This window comes from Notolepis coatsorum (assembly GCF_963971535.1).
Source record: "Notolepis coatsorum genome assembly, chromosome: 15".
NCBI lineage: Eukaryota > Metazoa > Chordata > Actinopteri > Aulopiformes > Paralepididae > Notolepis > Notolepis coatsorum.
This window is the reverse complement of record NC_140179.1, coordinates 77,604,650-77,625,181: the sequence shown is the minus strand read 5'-3', so window position 1 is coordinate 77,625,181 and position 20,532 is coordinate 77,604,650. Positions and strand designations below refer to the sequence as shown.

At 43.5% G+C, this 20,532-nt stretch overlaps 1 protein-coding gene across 1 annotated transcript in view; it reads right to left on the bottom strand.

The window, feature by feature from the left end:
• apaf1 (apoptotic peptidase activating factor 1) overlaps window positions 1–20,532 on the bottom strand; it is a gene marked incomplete at its 3' end in the record, with an annotated part of 195,041 nt that overhangs the window by 136,527 nt on the left and 37,982 nt on the right. The window contains exons 7-10 of the mRNA XM_084331049.1: window positions 18,199–18,330; window positions 10,680–10,918; window positions 6,422–6,589; window positions 2,426–2,557 (exon numbers count right to left, since the gene is read on the bottom strand). Of these exons, the coding sequence (XP_084187175.1) occupies window positions 2,426–2,557; window positions 6,422–6,589; window positions 10,680–10,918; window positions 18,199–18,330 (671 nt within the window). The remainder of the gene's footprint in view (window positions 1–2,425; window positions 2,558–6,421; window positions 6,590–10,679; window positions 10,919–18,198; window positions 18,331–20,532) is intronic.

Here is a 20,532-nt window from a genome sequence, read left to right as displayed (position 1 = left end):
TTTCAAGGAATTCCAGGCCTTGACTTTAAAAAAAAAATGTAAAAAAAAAATTATCAAGCATTTTAACTCATTCTGCGCCATCGCTTAAAGGGGAACTATCTTATAAATGACCTTTTCCAGTGTTTAGGGTCATTTTCTAGCTATGTGGACTTATAGTAATAGGATCTATGTCTCTAATTCTCGATTTGGCGCATTCTTCCAATTCTCATCTCACAATAATGTCCCTCCCTCAAGTGAGTCATCTGAAAATGTGCGTATTCGGGACGTCAGATGGTCCTCATTTGCATAATAACGCCCGCCCCCCTCTAGCTGCCGACAGACAGACAGACAGACAGACAGACAGACAGACAGACAGACAGACAGACAGACAGACAGACAGATAGACAGACAGACAGACAGACAGACAGACAGACAGACAGACAGACTGGACTGACTGTCACTCAAAGTGCTTATGGGCGGAGCCAGGAATAGTAAAATAGTTCCCCTTTAATGCGCCAGAGGGCGCTAGTACACCATCGATTTAATCAATGGGGGGACTGTGAGATTTGCGAGTGTATATTATAGCTATGGGTCTAATACACCCGTCGATTGTCAGTGAGTTGCTTCCAGTCAACATGTACAAAACGGGTTGTTTTTTAATCTGTACATTTCCGTTTTGAATATGAATATAGTTTTGGTGATTCCCAGGAAAAGATGCGATAATAGCCCTTTAGTGGAATACACTAAACACAGTCATTTTTCACCTGATTATCTAATCATCCTGAAATCAACGCTAGATTATCGTTATTATCCTTCCCCATGCAAGAATGAAAAGGGCCCTCGTAGCGCGGCGCTCCCCCAGTCGCCTCCTCCCACTCAACGGCACACAGCCACACACACAGCCGCGATCGGGGTAGAAAGAAATATCAGATCAACGCAAGATTTTATATATAGAGTCCTTACCTGGTATCTGATGTAATGCAAAAGAAATAATCCAATTATCTGATCGCCATTCCAAATACTGCTCGTGGAGGTCCGTCCCACATTACCGAGCGTTACACATGAACGGGCGGGGTTAGTGTACCATGCCATTGTTGTAAAGGCCTGCCTCGTCTGAGTATTCAAACCCCGCCCGCACGGCTCAGAAAATAAACTACACCATTTCTAATAGAGTGCACCGGCTGGAAGGCGTAGGCGGCGGTATTTGCCCTTTTGCGAGCTCAGACCCATTCCCAATGATAACATCAGGCTGGATGGATGAAAATGAATGGATATAGCTAATAAAATAAATAACGATTAAAACCAGACTTTTCTCGTGATTGGCGCTGAACGGTTGGCAAGTTAACCCGACTTTTCTCGTGGCTGGCATTGAATGAGTTAGGCACTTCAAGGACCTTGTGCGACCCCTGAACAAACTTAACTTTTTGACTTTTTGACCAGCCAGGCAGATTTTTTACCAGCCAAAAATTATAAATAGCTTTTTAGTATATCGCCATGTGTTATTATTACTATATAATACTCTCATATGCTATTTTCAATTAATATCATAAACAACATAAGGAATATTAGCATAATTTTGAGTGGACTGAAGGAATGAGTCAGCGTTAATAGTTTTAAATGCAAATAATTTATTGAAACATAGAAGTGGGGTCGGGACACACACACACACACACACACTGTTTCAACTCACCACCCCCGCATCATATTGTAGTCTGTCTTCAAACTTCCACTCCTCTCGAAACTTTTTTATATTTGAATATCAACATTATCTGTCCATCCTCAGTAATCCTCAGTTTACTATAATATACTCCTGTCCTGAGTCCTGACTAGTGACTTCATCGTCTATCCAAACGCACGCACGCACGCACACACAGGGAAGGGGAGAGTGCCCCCCCATTTCCCTTTCCCCAGTCCACACTGTGTCTGCTGTTCTCTATGACTCTGCGCCTCTGCTCAGGATTAGCTTGTTAGCTTATGCTAACGTTGTAGTGATTGTAATGGTACATAAACGTTAATTTCGGGCGATGTGGGCATAAAGGAATGGCGACGGTGCAAAGCATGTAGATGCATTTGACCCGTTGTGAGAAGAAGAAAAACACCACAGACTTATTTCGGGTCGTGTAGTCGCACTGCTGTGTAGCGCTGCTCTGCTTTCAGAAGCACGGACTGGGCGGATATGACGCGCGGAGTTGCTACGGGGTTTTTCAAAATAAGAGTATCATATGAACCGAACGTTGCTAGCTGCCGGAGCCATAGATATTATGACTGGAGCTGCGCTTGGGGCGGAAATGAGAACCGCACAGGATTTTCAAAATAAGAGTATCGATATGAACTACACGCCAGGTGGCGGGCAGACCTCTCATTTTTACTCGCCAAACCTTAAATCTACACGCATTTGGCGCTTGGCGGGTGCTTATTTTGTTCCCTGCCTGAGCATGTACTGTACCTGTGACAGGTTGGCGTTGGCCATGTGGTAGGTGAGGAACCTGAACCAGTAGAGACAGTCCTGGTCTGCTGAGGTGGGTGGGGCCTGTCTGTAGTGCTGCTGGTACTGACGCACCACCTTGGTGTGGAGGCTCTGAAACACACCTGTCAATCACTCATCCAGGTCCACATACAGTACGGTACGGTTACAGACAGAAGAAAGGAACATCAGCGATGTACTGTAAACAGGGTTCCCACAGGCATTGCTAAATTAAATTCAAGGACTTTTAAGTACTTTTCCAAGCACTATTTTTCAAGGATGTCACTCGAAGGATACAATTCACTTTGAAATGCAGTTTTTTTTAAGCATCTTCTTGGCCTGCTTGCCAGCTAGAGCATCACACGCCAAGAAATGAGGAAAAGCAGTCGGAGCGTGCGAGACAGCAACTCGTCAGGTATTATTAAAACAGAACACAAAAAAACGATTTCTTGATTCAGAACAATTTGATCATGGATGAACAAAACATTCAATGCGAATGGTTGATTTCCCTTAGATGAATCTGTCTAGTTTAGTTAGGATGTCTATTTGCTCCCATGTCTGCTTTTCTGCAGACATGGGAGAACCTTTTTAACCTCTGTCTCTGTCTCAACCGGTCCCATGGAACAGCTTCATACCGCCTTCTGTCTGGCCTGCAGTGCTGAACCTTCTGAGCGGCTTCTCCTGCCCCCCGGGGAGCTATTGTCTTGTATCTCATCCTGTATCCATACGCTTGCAGTAGTTATTTTTTTTTATTTTAATTTTTTATCTTTTTTCCCCTCCATTTTCCTCCGATTTTCTCCCATCCCAATGTTAGTCGTTATGCCAATTCCCAATCCCCTTCCTGGTCGCTGCGCACTTACCCCCCACAGTCGGTCTGGGAGAGTGGAGGCTATCACGTGCTTCCTCCGACACACGTCCAGCCAATCAACCGCTTCTTTTCACCTGGCAGCGCTGATTCTCATTGAGAGGGCGTAGCGTGTGGAAGGATCACACTATCCCACTCAAGTCCTATCCGCGCTTAGCAGGCGCCCCGACCGAACTGTAGGAGTCGCTGTTTACAACGACCCGGACCCACCCCGCCAGCTTCTCCCACCCTCTAATACTGCCAATAGTGTGAACGGCCAGCCAAGCTGGTGACAACCCCGGAGCTGTGAGCTGGATTCGAACAGGCGAATCTAGCTGCTCCGGGGTTTGGTGACGAACGCAATCTCCGTTACGCCACCTGACCGCCCGCTTGCAGTAGTTCTATCTATTACTCAATTTCACAATTTTCTTATATACTATGATTCTACTGTCACCATGTATGCTCCCTACATGTATTTATTGCTCCATCTCCGCCCACTAAAAACATGGGAACTCTCTAACCCCTGTCCCAACCCCCCCCCCAGAGTGGTTGTCTCATAGTGCTGACCAAGGTGGTGGATGTCTCGGGGTCTTGGCCAAGATTGCAGTGACTGTTCTACGTGCACCACCGAGGCCATGGATCAGCTTCTTACTGTCTTCTGTCCGTGGTCTGTCAACGTGGTTTAGACGTGGAGTTCATTGCTGGGTTAAGTACTTCTATTCTATTCACATAATATCAAGAGTCAAGAGTCACTTTATTGTCCCATCAGCTGGGAAATTTGTCTTGGGCTTACACCCACTACAGCCACAGATACATACATACAGACATGACACAACACAACTGACTCCAAACAATACACAATATAAAAGATACAGTAAAGTACCTGCACAGCAGGATGTCGGGCAGGCAACACAAAATTTGAATAGTATACACAAATAATATAATATTAATATTATAATATTATAGTACACACGATAATATAGCAACCAAATATCCGTTCGATAGTTGCCCTTTATCTGGCACTATTTAAAAGTTTAACTGAGATCAGAATAAAGGAGTTTTTAAACCTGTTTAGTCTAGAGCGTGGAACTCTAAACCTCCTCCCAGAGGGCAGTAGCTCATACTCGGCATGTAAGACATGGGAGGGGTCCGAGACTATTCTATTGGCTTGCCTTAGAGTAGCCTGTTCAAAAATAGACTGCAGGGATGGGTGACCTTTCACCCCTATGATCTTCCATGCAGTCTGCATCAGACTGACCAGTTTGGACTTTAATTGTACAGACAGGTTACCAAACCAAGCTGTAAGACCGTATCTGATGAGACTCTCCAATACAGATTGGTAGAAAAGTAACATACATTTTTGATCTACACCGTGAACTCTAAGGCGACGTAGAAAGTGCAGTCGTTGTTGTAGTCTGCTACACAGGCTATCTACATGGGTGTTCCAGGTTAGTGTGTTATCGACAAAAATCCCAAGATATTTATATGAAGAGACCTGTGAGATGGACTGTTTGTGGATGACCACAGGCCTGTGGTCCCCAACACCTCTGGGGTCAAACACCATCTCCTCAGTCTTCTTAACATTTAAAACCAGACAGTTATTGTCGCACCAGTTTACAAACCTCTGGATTTCCGAATAATAGTCAGCTAGGTCACTGTCATTCTTAATTAGAGCTAAAATGGCAGTGTCATCAGAACATTTTATGAAGCGGTTGTTAGGATAGATGCTTCTGCACTCGTTCGTATACAAGGTAAAAAGCACAGGTGAACTTACTATACCCTGGGGAGCTCCGGTGCTCAGGGTTCTAGATTCTGAAAGAGTGCCGTTAACACTGACCCGCTGTGTACGGTTACGGTAGTTAAAAAGGAATGATACCATTTTATAATGAGAGGGTGGACATTAAGCCCATTCAACTTCTCAATTAAAAGGTGCGGCTGTATCGTATTAAAAGCTGAACTAAAATCTACAAATAAAAGTCGGACATAAGAGGTAGGATCCTCTAAGTGCTTAGATATAAAATATGCTTACTACATATATCCATTCTATTCACATATATCCTTACCACTTGTATATATTGCTATGTCCGCCCATCACAATCACGCAAACTGTCTAACGCCTGTCCTGTCTCCCGGTCTCCCTGTGAGTTGCTGTCTCGGAGTGATGACCGGAGTGTTGGACGTCCCATGATGATGACCGGGAGGATGCGACCCTCTCTGCGCCGCCCCTTTGCCTCAAATGGATCCGCTATCAGCTCTATCTTTAATCTTTCAAAATGTTCAGTTGCTATCGCATGCACTGATCTGTGTTGCACTACACATATGAGTGCATGCTTACTAACTGTTCGCCTGTTTTACTGCAACACTACTATCACCGACATCTAAGAAGGGAGATCCCCCCCTTGAACGGCCCTTCTAAGGTTTCTCTCCTCCACATTGCCTGTGGTGCATTTTTTCCTATTGCTAGGTTTTAGTGAGTTTTTCCTTACCCTTGGGAGTGTTGCATTTATTTTGCATTTATTTAAAAATAATTTGACTTTATGGTGTTTTTGTTTTGTTCTTGACTTATTGTGATGTTTCTTCTTGACTTGTTTAAAGAAGACGTGTCCGGCCCATGGGGACATTAACGTGTGTTGTCGGGCCTTACAGATACATTTTATTTGAATTGCAAATACTTTTTAAAGCACCTTGTTAAAAAAAATTCCAGGCCTGGACTTTTTTTGGTAAAATAATCAAGCACTTCACAAGGACCTTGTGCAAACCCTGTGTAAATGCAGTCAGATATTAAGGCCTGGTCCACACAGGAAGTTCTGAAACCAGGGTTTTTCCTCCTTTGTGTAAAAAGAAAAACTCTATCAAAACACTGTTTTTTTTTTTTGTCCTCACAACAACACAAAAGCACTCTGCAGGGAGCTCTCCATCGTCCTGATGGCAGAGAAAACACAAGCATCTCTCTATCTGTTAATGGTTCCGTTTGGTCCATTCTAACCTCTATCTGTTAATGGTTCTGTTTGGTCCATTCTAACCTCTATCTGTTAATGGTTCTGTTTGGTCCATTCTAACCTCTATCTGTTAATGGTTCTGTTTGGTCCATTCTAACCTCTATCTGTTAATGGTTCCGTTTGGTCCATTCTCACCTCTAACTGGGAGCGGTTCTGCTCAGTCAGGAAGTCCAGCTGCAGGTCGTGGAGGTAGTAAAGGTAGGGCCGGTGGTGACAATCCCTGAACAGCAGCGACTTGTTAACAAACTCCTGGAGAACATCCTCCACCTCTTCCGTCTCCAGGTCCCACAGAACCGACAGAACCTGAAGAGGAAGAACACAAAGGAATGAGAACAGTCAGAACCTGGAGAGGAACACACAGAACCACCAGAACCCGGAGAGGAAGAACACAAAGGAATGAGAACAGTCAGAACCTGGAGAGGAACACACAGAACCGACAGAACCCGGAGAGGAAGAACACAAAGGAATGAGAACAGTCAGAACCTGGAGAGGAACACACAGAACCACCAGAACCCGGAGAGGAAGAACACAAAGGAATGAGAACAGTCAGAACCTGGAGAGGAACACACAGAACCGACAGAACCCGGAGAGGAAGAACACAAAGGAATGGGGGTGACATGATGTCAGGGAGGCGCAGCGAGGTCAGATGCACCAGATCATTCAGCCACAACAAGGGTTATAATTCTTTCTGGTGCTTTTCGTTTTCATATCCCCGTAGTCTCTTTTCTAGTCTCTTTACTGTGCCCCCCCAAGAATCCCCCCCCCCCCCCCCCCCTCGGAGCAGAGCAAACCACACAACTAACCATTCCAGACAAACCACCTCAAAACACGTCACCCCCCCCCCCCCCTTCATGGACCCAAAACCCCCCACAGTTGTTTTTTTATCGCTTCATTTCCGTTTGATAGCATTTTGAAAATCACTCGTTTTCGCGGAAAAAACAACCCATTCTATGATAATCGCCTTTTACTGGAATATTCTAGAACGTTGTCATTTGTCGGCCTATTTATGAATAGTTTTCAAATAAACGCTAGATAATCGATAGTATATGTGTGCGCACGCACGCTCGTGCCGCGCGCTGATAATCGCTGCTCTTATTTCCTGATGGCTTTTACAGTCAAAACAGCCATATCACATATATGGGAAACGCTTATATATCCGTGAAAACGAGTCTGATTATCCTAAGACTGATAACATAGATTCCTTACCTGAGATCAGATGGTATCCAAATGGATTATTCCAATTCCTGATCACCATTCGAAAAAAATCGATCATTGTATTGATCAACCGTGTATACAGTAGAACACATAATCCCCGCTGCTCTTCAGGCTCCGGAGTGATGCCGGTCGATGCCGGCTGCATGAGTGAGACGTAAAATGTGGAGTCAGAAATCCTTTCTCCCATTCACTTTCATTGAGTCCAATCCAAAAGGGTGATTTACCATCTGGGAGACGATAGGGGGCGCTTTTTTCACATCTGAGCACCTGGGGTGACTGGATCTCCAACGGTAGGCTCGCTTGATGCAATATGATTTCAGATCGCTAATACATTTTTAAAAAAAACGAATAAAACGAATATTCTCGTGAGTGGGCATTCAACCCGGGGGGTAATAACACGAGAAAACTCGTGGGTGGCATTCAAAGTGTTAAGGACAGGTTAGTACGAAGATGCATCCACTCAATGGTAAGTTCAAGTGAATCACAAAAATAAAGAACATGCATAATGGTATTACACAGTGAATTGAACTAATAAGACTTCTTACAAGGACAATCAAACGAACCTCATCTGTTCACTTTATGTTTTTTTGTTTTTTTTATCCACTTTTTCTCCTTATTTTTCTATTTTTCTCCCATCCCAATTTTGCCTCGCCAATCCTCCCTTCAATTCTCCCCTCCCCTGTCTCGAACGTTGCTAGACTGTGCCTCCCACTGGTCGGCTGCAATGTGGACGAAGCCTTGCATCACGTGTCCCCTCCGGTACACGAGGAGGCAGCCGTCGCATCTTTTCACCTGCACAGCGCAATCTCTCAGTGGCGAGGAGTAACGCGCGGGAGGCTCACGCTGCCCCCGATACTTCCTGATTCTGCTGTACAGGCGCACCAACCGACCTGTAGGAGTCGCTGTCCACAACGTCCAATCCCCACCCACCGGCTTTCCCACCCCTAACACTTCCAATTGTGTTAGGATGAACGACCAGCCAAGCTGGTAGCAATGCCGAGAGCTGGGCTCGAACCCAGCATATCCTGCGTTAGTGGCGAGCGCCTTGTCCACTGCGCCACTTAGCCACCCACTTTGTTATGTTTTTTTATATTTTATTTTCTCATTACTGTCTGGCCCTGCCACACGACACTCACAGAAACATTGACTGAACGTATGATACGTTCAACACACAGCAAATCACCACGAAAGAACGCAACCATGGCGGATGACAGCTCATCAACAGCAAAGCGGCATCTGTCAGATTAATACCTTCACAAACAAGAACTGCTTCACAATTTTTATATGAATCTGGAAAATGATGAACCAGGAATGTGATGGAATGAAATCAATGAGATAGCATTAACAATGTTTAGTAATAATGAGCTCAAATGTATTGCTGAAGGAAGAAGTGGTCACATGACATCACACCCTACAGAGAGTGGTGCGCGCTCTGCCGAGCGTACCACGGGTATTGCACTACCTCCCCTGCAGGTTCTATACAACAAGAGGTGCAAATCCAGAGCCTGCAGAATAATGAAAGACCCTCACCACCCCAATAACAGCCTGTTCCAGCTGCTGAGGTCAGGCAGACGCCTGCGAACCCCAGCTACTAGGACAGAGAGGCTTCGGCTCAGCTTCTTCCCCCAGGCCATCAGAGCCTTGAACAATGAACACTGAACTCTCCACACACAAGCACACATTAGCACACACACGACACGCACGCTGTGCACGCTCGCACACTAGCAGCCACTTTAACATGAGAAAGCACTCACTCATGCTGCACACGCCCACACTTATGGCCACAAAGGAAAGGTCACTTTAAAAATAGTATAGTAACAGTGTATTGCACTACCAAGGGACCTAGCATGTCCTTCATGCTCTGTAAATAACTATGTACAAATACCGTGATGTCCCACTATGTTACCTGTTTATTGCACAATGTTGTTTATTGGATTCCATTATATGTTGTACTACTGTATTGCACATCATTGCGGGCAAGACCACCCGCATTTCATTGTATACTTGTATGCCGTGACAAATAAAACTCTTGACTTGACTTGACTTGATTTTAATTACTTAAGTTACCAAATTGTATTGTTAGACAAGAAAGAATCAGTTGGTTTGTTCTCTCATAAATGAGGACATATAATCGTTTTTGTTTTGTCACCTAACAAATGGTGGACAGTTGATAGTATTATGCACTAGAACAATATACGATGCATAAGGCGTTTTATTTCCTCATTTATAGAGAAGAAATGGAGAAAATTGTCTGATTCTAGGTAAAGACCAACAAAACTGAGACAATCACAGATGGAAGTGACACTCAAACTCAGGTTAAATACAACTGGATCTTAAGTAATTTCATCAAGAATCATATAAATTGTGTATATATATATTTTTGAACATTTTACGATAATCACCCTTTATGTTAGTTTTTTATTAACCACTAGGTTAACGGTTTTCAATTTTATTTTGATTCATTAATCACTAGGTTAATGTCTATTGTAAATATTATTTTGTAATCCCTTCATCCCACATCCTATTGATTATACAATGAATATACCAACTCTTATCAGATGAGAGAAAGTGTGAATTGTGGTATAACTGGATTTCCCCCCGCCACCCCAAATTGTAATAACCCCCTCCCAATATCAAAGTTCTGTCTAAACCTGTCTAACCTTCAACCCCACCCCATGTTTTTGTGCTTAGTTTTTTCTAGAGGGGTCGCGAGCAGCCGCGAGATGATTTCCAGAATGTATTGATTTCATAGAATGTGTGAAATAGGCCTATAATTAAAAACAATTCAAATACATTAAACTGGTCAAATAAATATGCTTTTGAAATGTATGTAAATAAATAGACCTAAAATGCTGATAATAAATCATATTCAGCCTATGGATTTACTTTGTCCTAAATAATGCATGTCATATCTATAACGGCGCACGTGACACACACTGTGGTTATTTAGAAAAAAAATTGGCCTAGACTTTTTTCTCTAAAAAATCAAGCACTTTAAGCACTTCAAGGACCTTGTGCGAACCCTGTTTTCATTGAACGTGGTGCGTGGACATCCCTGTGCAGCAGACCACTATTGCCTCATTTTCGCCCCATGCGACCCATAGCAGACTCTGGTCCAGGTACGCTGCTACGCCTGGACTATGAAAAGCGCCTTTAATGCACAGCGGCGGCGGCAGACCTTAGCGGGTATCTTGACGTCCTTCTCCAGCACCGCGAGGTCCCTGTAGAGGGCGATGTGGTCGTCAGGGAGCACCTGGATGCTGGCGGCCATGGCCTGGTCCAGGGCGTCGTAGTCGTACGACGAGGACTTCCTGATCCGCTTGAACTGCTTCTGCTGCAGCTGCCGGAGGTAGTAGGACCAGCGGTCAGGGAAGTCCCTGAGCAGGGCCCCGATCAGAGAGACAACCAGAGGGGAGCCTGGGGAGGGGGATAGGGGGAGGGGAGGGGAGGGGGGAGAGGAGGAGAGGGGGAGGAGGAGAGGAGAGGAGAGGAGGGGAGGGAATGGGAGAAGAGGGGAGAGAGGAGAGTGGGAGAGAGAGAGATAGAGGGGATGAGAGGGGAGAGAAGAGGAGTGGGGAAAGATTGGAAGGAGAGAAGAGGAGAGGAGAGGGGAGAGAGATTGGAAGGGGTATCAAAAGTGTGAAGCTTTGACTTACTATTACAGATAACATCAACATTCTGATGATCTCTGGGTGTTTACAATGTGTTTGTATCTCTAGGGCAGCGGTTCTCAAACTACCGGTCGCGACCCAAAAGAGGGGTTGCGGGTAGGTGACAGTGGGGTCACCTACCCGCAAATAAATAAATATGTTGTTCTGGCAACATATTTAGCTAAATATGCCTCGTTTTATAAATGTGTATTGATAACATAGTGCTGTAATAAAATGTTCTAATAAATATGCATGATCAAGTTCAACAAGGTGTGCTTTTACTTTGATATTCCTTAAAGGGGACATGTCTTGCTATTCCTTTCACTATTTGGGCAACTTTACACAATTCCTGTGAGTCTATGGAACACATCTGTAAAAAAAAAATCAATAAAATTCATTGTTTTGTATTTCTAATCAAGTACTCTAAAGCAGCCTTTTTCCACTTCAAGATTTCAAGCTGTTTTGGGCTGGGCTCCGCCCATACTCAATGCACTTTGAGTGACAGTTACCCACAGTCTGCAGACAGAGAGATTGAGGGGGATACAAATAAATTTTGCGGCGGGGTCTCTCTCTCTCTCTCTCTCTCTCTCTCTCTCTCTCTCTCCCCGCGCACGTCAGTAATTCCACGCGCTCTGTTGTTGAGCGAATTGTTGATTGTGGGCGGTGACTACAAGCAGTGCAAAATGGCTTAGTTGAGTGAGGTAGGATCTCGTGAACTCGAGACTAGACTGATGAGTCAAAATGAGAATTAGAGACACAGTCCCCATTGATACAAACCCCCATTGCTAGAAAACAATGATAAACACTGGAAAAGGCAATTTATAAGACAGGGGACCTTTAATTCCACGTTGAAATTACGCGATACATTAAGTGTGGGGTGCCCGATAGGCGGCGTAGAGGAAGGACGTAGTGGAACGGGCTCCTCAGGGCTGTACGCTAAGCTTTTTCACTAGGGGCACACTTGCCCCTAAATGAGAAATTTAGGGGCAAAAAATATTTTTTAGGGGCAAATTTTTAAATAACAATTTTACCATTATTTATATCGATTGTTTTTGATTTAAAAAGAAAAAAGAAAAAAAAAATTATATAATTTTTTTTTAATAAAATATATATATTATATAATCATACTTGTAGTTGTATTATCTGCGAGACATCGCCACCACGCAACAAGTCAAAATGCTCGCTATATGCAACCAGCTCCACTGTCTGTGTGTACTAGTAGCCTCCAGCTACGGCCAGGATTCTCCGGAGCTGCAGCTGGACCCTATTGACTATATTCAGCGTGCCCTCAGCTCGAATACGCATCGACTCAGTGTTATAAGACATTGATATCAGGAGCTATCTGAACTATTTAGTTTAATGGGACGTTTCGTTTTGAACAGTGAGCTAACGCGAGCTATCATGCACTACTAGACTTGCTGGAGCATTTGTTGATATCAGTAGCTAGCCGGCTGGCAGGCTCACCGAGGTCCCAGTGTCCCACTAGAGACTAGTGTTTACAACAGCCACGGGTGCGGGAGGGAGGAGGAGCAGCAGACGCTGCAGCTCTCTCCGTGTGTCTGAGTTCAGTTCAGTTCGGCTCACTATAGGAGGTCGAACGCGTCGAAAATATGAAGCAATACTAACTTTACTTTTCTTCATAGCTAAATGAATCAGACAGTCAGCCAGTCTATCAGAGTGAGTGCTCAGTCGATTGTTCCCGCTGATCATACCTGCTGAGTGCTCACTGCTCAGCTTGCGTGAGTGACGTCATCGCGTCATCACACGCCTTGGATAATTTAGGAGTGAAATGCAAATGCAAGGCTTGAAAGCACTACTCGCAAGCCCGCCCCCAGATAATATTTACCAATCGCAACGGCCAATTAAAGGGGCAATTCGCGATCATCTCGTCGCAGTGTACAGCCCTGCTCCTACAAAAAAATCTGATGTATCGAACATACTCCGCCTAACTTAAGTTTACGATCCAGCGGTCTTCACTCGACCAGAAAGGAGCGGTAAATAAAGACACATACCAGGCAATAAGCCTCATACTCTAATTACTTTTTGAAATAATAACCGGCGGGTAATATGTGTCATTATTGGCGACACTGGACTTGAGATGTTTAAGCCTCACGGGACCTTTTGATGAGAGTTCATATTACTACGGCTAATTTCAAGATGGTTATGTGCTTATGGGTTTATGTAGGTGTACATGTATTTATATATATGTGTGCACATTACATTTATGCATTTTAAGCGTTGATATTACCCCTAAAAAAAATTAAAAAGGGTGTATATATATATACATGTTTTGAAATGTTTAAAGGAGTTGTTCGTACCCACACCTTTAATTACTTAACCTAAACAAAGTAGGCAGCCCGGCTCCACTTGGTAGGATAGGGTATGTTACTACGCAAGATTAGGGGAGGATATATAGACTAGGGTATTTTTTTTATGGGAAGGGGGGGTATTAAGGGGAAATGGGAGGGGTTCAGACAGGACTGTTTTTGTGTATTGGTTTATAATGTTTACACATCTAGGTATTGTATACTATGTTTTCAGGTATCCCAGTGTCCTACTACCAGCTATACCAACCTCATGGGTGAATGACACTAGTTTCTGAGTTGGAACATTAATGGTCTTAACCGGCAAGTTAAACGCCGTAAAGTTCTTAGCTACATCAGAAGACATCAAATAGACGTGGCCTTCCTACAAGAGTCCCACTTGGATGACACAGAGCACAGCAAACTGGGGAAACAATGGCAAGGTCAAATATTTTACTCCTCATTTACATCTTCAGCAAGGGGGGTGGCTATTCTGGTAAGAAAGGGGATTCCCTTCCAACCAAATCTAGTTGAAAAGGATAAAGGGGGAAGATATATTTTAGTCAGGGGATATATGGGAGACCAACTGGTCACTATGCTAAATGTATATGGTCCTAACCACGATGACCCTAACTTCAATGTGAACCTTTTTCTTAAAGTGACATGCACCCCCTCAGAACTTATAATTGGTGGTGATTTTAACCTGGTATTAGACCCTGCTATGGACAGATCATCCCCTACCCCTAAACCTTTAACCTCAGCAGCCAAGGCCCTTAAAAAAGAACTTATAGATCTTAATTTATTGGATATATGGCGGGAGGGGCATGCATATCAACGTGAATATAGCTTCTACTCACACATGCACAACAGCTACTCTAGGATTGATACGTTCTTTATACATACAGCAAAACTCCATCTTGTTTTGTCCTGCGAATACTTAGCCATGACGCACTCAGATCACGCTCCCCTTTTGATTAAAATAGCCTTAATCAAAAGGCTTAATCTCACACAAACTCCAAACGCTGGAGGTTTCCTAACTTTCTAAATAACGACAAAGACTTTATCAAATTAATTAACGAACAGTTGGACTGGTATTTACTGATTAATAGAAACTCTGCCTCCCCAGCTATAGTCTGGGAGACCCTTAAAGCTTACATAAGAGGTTCCATTATTAGTTACTCCTCCTGGAAAAAGAAACAATATCAGACCAAATTACGCTCACTAGAGACTGATATAAAAGCGCTTGAAAATCAACATTCCCTATTACAAGTGCGGACGTTATTGGATCAGATAACGGCAAAAAAGGCAGAATACAACACTATCACCTCGCAAGAGGTAGAAAACGCTATGTCAAGGTTGAAACATCGTAACTACGAGCAGGGTGACAAGGCAGGGAAACTACTGGCGTGGCAAATTAGAAGGGAGGATGCCGCTAGGTGTATACCGGCCATTAGGGTAAGCGACAAAGGGGAGTTGACCCGTAACCGTAACCCACTGCTCATAAATCGGGCCTTCTCAGACTTCTACAAGTCCCTCTACTCCTCGCAGGGGGAGGAGAGACAGGAGATGTGTGAGTTCTTAGACAACCTAGATATACCTACGTTAACAAAGGGTACAAGGGGGGACCTTGACAGGGAGATAACTAAGCAAGAAATACTAGATGCCTTATCAAAACTGACGCCAGGGAAAGCTCCAGGGCCGGACGGCTTCTCTATAGACTTCTACAAGGCATTTATTAGCAAATTGATAGACCCTCTCCTAGAAATGTTCAACTACTCCATTGAGAATGACCAACTACCTGATACCCTTGAGCAAGCTCTTATTATAGTCCTGCCAAAACCAGGGAAGGACCCTACCTTATGCGGGTCATACAGACCAATTTCGATCCTTTCCAACGAATATAAAATGTTTACTAAAATCATAGCCACTCGACTTGAGAGAGTAACCTCCTCACTTATTAATACGGACCAGACCGGTTTCATACAGAATCGTTCATTAATAGACAACGTGAGAAGATTTCTTAACTTGACGCACTGTGCCAAATCCATAGAAGACCCAGTCATAGCAATCTCGTTGGACGCGGAGAAGGCATTTGACCGCGTAGAGTGGCACTTTCTCTTCGCTGTTCTACAAAAAATGAACTTTGGCCCAAATATGCTAAGAATGATCCATATGCTGTACCTTAACCCTACAGCCAGGATACAGACCAACTCCGAGATTTCACCTTCTTTCCCTCTAAGGCACGGTACTAGGCAGGGTTGTCCTCTTTCCCCTACACTTTTTGCGCTGGTAATCGAACCCCTGGCTATCGCAATAAGGTCATATAAATCTATTAGTGGGATCAAAGTGGGTCTTGAGAGCCATGTCATCTCTTTATACACGGACGACATAGTCCTGTTTCTAACCAATCTTGACTCATCCATGCCTGCCCTTATGGAACTACTGTCAAAGTATAATGTAATCTCAGGCTACAAGGTTAATGCACAAAAAAGCGTGGTCATGCCCTTAACTCACTAGCCGAAAAAATACCAAGGTCCAATTTCCCCTTCCAGTGGAACTCACAATTTGTAACATATTTGGGTCTAAAGATCCCGAACCAAATAGATACAATTTTCTTACTAAATCATGACCCACTACTTAAAAAGGTGGAGAAGGACCTAGATAGATGGATGCAGCTACCTCTCTCGCTAATCGGACGTGTGAACTGCATTAAGATGAACGTCCTTCCTAAATGTCTCTATCTTTTTCAAACCCTCCCTATATCTATACATAAGAACTTCTTCAAGAAATTACAAAGGATAATATCTGCATTCATATGGAGGAGGAAGGTCCCTAGAATTTAAATTAAACCCCTATATAATTCCCCCCAGTGTGGTGGACTGAAACTCCCGGAATTCCAACGTTACTACTGGGCTGCACAGACAAGGGCTCTGTGGATTTGGCAGAATGAGTCGACTAATTCCCCTGCCTGGAGACAAATAGAACAATGCCATACGATGGACGTACCGCTGGCCGGAATTCCTTTTATCAGGTCGTACCACACCCTGAAGAATAGTTCAGATAACCCATTTATTAAACACACAGCAAGAACATGGTTTGAGATTCAGACACATCTTGGTAGCTTTATTGCATTTCACAGGAATACTCCCTTTCACAACAATCCAGCTTTACCAGAATCACTTAGAGATGGCATCACCAAGAAGTGGTACACTCAGGGAATTAAAACTTTTGGGGACCTATATGATAATAACATACTTATGTCCTTTGAACAGTTACGCGGCACCTTCCAACTACTAATTTCTTCAAATATCTACAGGTCAGAAACTTCATAGGTACAGGTCAGGGAGGAAGCTCCACTCTTCCAAAACCCCTCCTCATAGATGATATTCTAAAAGGAGTTATTCACACTAGAGGCATCCTATCATTAACATATAATAGAATTCTGACCTTTACAGAAATAATACCCTTAAACGCCAAGAACAAATGGGAGCGGGACCTGGACTGTACCTTTGATGAAGATGAATGGGAATCACTATGTGAGTCCGCACTATCTTTTTCATATAACACTCGACATAAACTTATGCAATTTAACATACTCCATAGAACCTATTTTACGCCGGAAAGACTTCACAGGATGAATGACGCTATCTCTGACCTTTGCCCTAGGTGCTCAACGGAAACAGGTAGCCTGCTCCACATGTTCTGGGAATGTAACAAACTAAGACCTTACTGGGGCTCAATTTGGGAGATTCTCGAAGAGATCACAGGGTTTGAGATCCCATGTACACCTAAATTAGCATTATTAGGAGACATGTCTGACATCTCCCCAGATAAGAGAAGCAAGGTGCGGATCATTAAATTGGCCATGATTGCAGGGAACAAGTGTATTGCCATGCTGTGGAAAAGTGCTGAATCCCCCCCATGTCTATGTGGCTTAGTGAAATCTCTTCGTACATGGCATGAGAAAATAATGTTCAATCTTAAGAAAAAAGTAAAAAAACCACATCTCTTTGATAAATGCTGGGCTGGATTTAGGCAATACTTAGAACAGATTACATAGTAGGTTGACGATGTAGGCTATTAATGATGCTCGCTTTTGTCTTTCTGATGGGTATATATTGCAATGAATGATACTGTAAATGTTATTATTTGCTTTTTGAAGAGAAAAGATGTACCGTTAGATATTTATTTGTTTGGTATAGAAGTATGGGCACCTGTTCAGGTGTAACTGGGCTTACTAAACTCTGAAGTTGTGTAAAAAAAATAATAATAATAATAATAATTTGAATTTGTTGAGGTCCTAGTCTGGGGGAGGGGGGGTCTGGCCATGAGTTTTTTTTTCTTTTTGTTTATATTAATTTGTATTTCTTTCAGGGGGGGGGGGGGGGGTAATTTGTATCTATTTCTCTGTAACTCGGGGTGAAGGGGAGGGGGGGCAGTTGGCAGCATTTCCTTTTGTATTGATGTTAAACTGTTGAACTGATTCTGTAAAACTGAAAGAAAAAGAAAAAAATACCAATAAACATAAATATTGTTTAAAAAAAATAAGTGTGGGGTGCACAAAACAATTTTGAGAACCCCTGCTCTAGAGACTTACAGTATTACTATACTGAGTTGCAGAATTTGCTTGTAAAATCATGTGTGTGTGTGTGTGTGTGTGTGTGTGTGTGTGTGTGTGTGTGTGTGTGTGTGTGTGTGTGTGTCTGCGTGTGTGTGTGTCTGCGTGTGTGTCTATGTACAGTACCTTTACACTCTCTCACGATGCTGCGAGCCTGCTCAGGCAGCCCCTGGGGTTTGTTGTTGACGTACAGAGCCAGGATCTCCAGCGCCGTGTCTTCATCCAGACCACTCTCCACAGCCACCTCGTACTTGGCTCCTGAACAGGTGGAACACACACAAGTACTGCACACGCATTTCAACTCACTGCTACGCCCAGTAAGGCGTATGTAGGGATGGGTACCGAATCAGGTACTTTTAACACTGAGTTTCTTCCGGTCAAGATGCAAAAAAGATTTTTTTTTTCCATCCATACGTTCCCGTTTTATACCGTGGTGAATATAAGTATGGTTTTAGAGCGGTCTAGGGTAATTCCTGGGAGGCTGGTAATAGCATGCAACGTGTATTATACTAAATGCATTGGCATTTCGTCCATACACACGCTACAATTAAAAAATCAAATGCATATGATAGGTATTATGCTCCATCATGAATGCATGAAAGGGTGGGGGGGGGGGGGTAATTTTTTTATGCTCTGATCGCCACCAACGGCATACGTTGTGGAGTAACGTTACAGTAACACTTTCGGATCACAATGAAGGCATGCTCGGATCAACGCAAGATTGATATAATATAGCCCTTACCTTGACTAGGATGTGCCCCAAAAAGAATATTCCAATTATCTGATCCAAGTAATTATGTCCATCGTGTCGCCAACATAATCCATCACAAGACACGGATCGGGAGTACTTGATTCTTCTCAATCCGATCGGGACAACCGCTCCACTTGCCCGACAAAGAAAAGTCAGCCCGGACCCATATAATCGACGCACAGCCCAAGACACAATGTTTCAAAGGGTGCTCGATACCGCCGCCTGGTAGGATGTGGCCGGTACTGCACCTTCGGAGTCCCAGTATGCATTTTACAGGCATTAAAAATAGGGTAATAGGGTATTAAAATCGAGAAAAAAGGGAAAAACGACCCAGAAACGTGTTAACACGTGATTGGCACTGAAAGGGTTTTAAGGGTATCGGCCAAATCACGTCGGTACTACAGAGTACCGATTCACGTGAGATTCACCGGTGCCACATTTCTGTAATGCTAATTATTCTTTTTCTTTTAAAATAAATTAAAAAAATACACGCTTTCCTAGGATTTAACTTGATTCAACAACAACAAAGCAGTCGGGGCAATGGCAAGCCGAAAACGGTCGCAAGTGTGGTTACACTTTGCAAAGCTAGATGCAGACACCGCTCGCTGCAATATTATATATATATTAACAAATTATTCTAAATAAATAATAATGATAATAAATTATTTGAAGTTTGGACTATTATTTTACAACTGAGGTAGGTATATAGATTTTTTTAGACTAAAGTACAGAAAAAAGGTACCGTTGGGTACCGGTTCAAATGTGAACGGTACCCAACCCTAGGCGTATGGCCTGGCAGTAAGTACGGTCTACTGGGATATTAACTCATTCAGCGCCAGTCACGATGATAGTCGGGTTAAGTCGCCATCGCTTGAGCGCCAATCACGAGTATAGTCGGGTTTTAATCGTTATTTCTTTTATTAGCGATATCCATTCATTTTCATCCATCCAGCCTGATGTTATCGTTGAGAATGGGTCTGAGCTCGCAAATTTATTTTGCATTTATTTTTTATTCTTTAGACCTTATGGTGTTCTTGTTTTGTTCTTGACTTATTGTGATGTTTCTTCTTGACTTGTTTAAAGAAGAAGTGTACGGCCCATGGGGACATTAACGTGTGTTGTCTGGCCTTACAAATCAATTTGATTTGATACCGCCGCCTACACCTTCCAGCTGGTATTGCACTCCACTGGGAATGGTGTAGTTTATTTTCTGGGACGATCCGAGCCGTGCGGGCGGGGTTTAAATACTCAGGTGAGGCAACAACAATGATGGCATGGAACAGTAACCCCGCCCGCCCGCCCGCCCGCCCGCCCGCCCTTGTGTAACGGTCGGTAATGTGGTACGGACCTCCACGAGCAGTATTTGGAATGGCGATCAGATAATTGGATTATTTCTTTTGCATTACATCAGATACAAGATAAGAACACTATATATCAATTTGATCGTTGATCTGATATTTATTTCGACCCCGATCGACGCCGTCTCTGTGTGTGTATGTGTGGCTGTGTGCCGTTGAGTGCAGGAGGCGACGGGGGGAGCCCTGCGGTCCAGGGCTCTTTTCATTCTTGCACGAGGAAGGATAATAATGATGATCTAGCATTGATTTCAGGAAGATTCGATAATCAGGTGAAAAATTACAACGTGCTTACTGTATTCCACTAAAGGGCTATTATCGCGTCTTTTCCTGGGATTACTAAGAATCACCAAA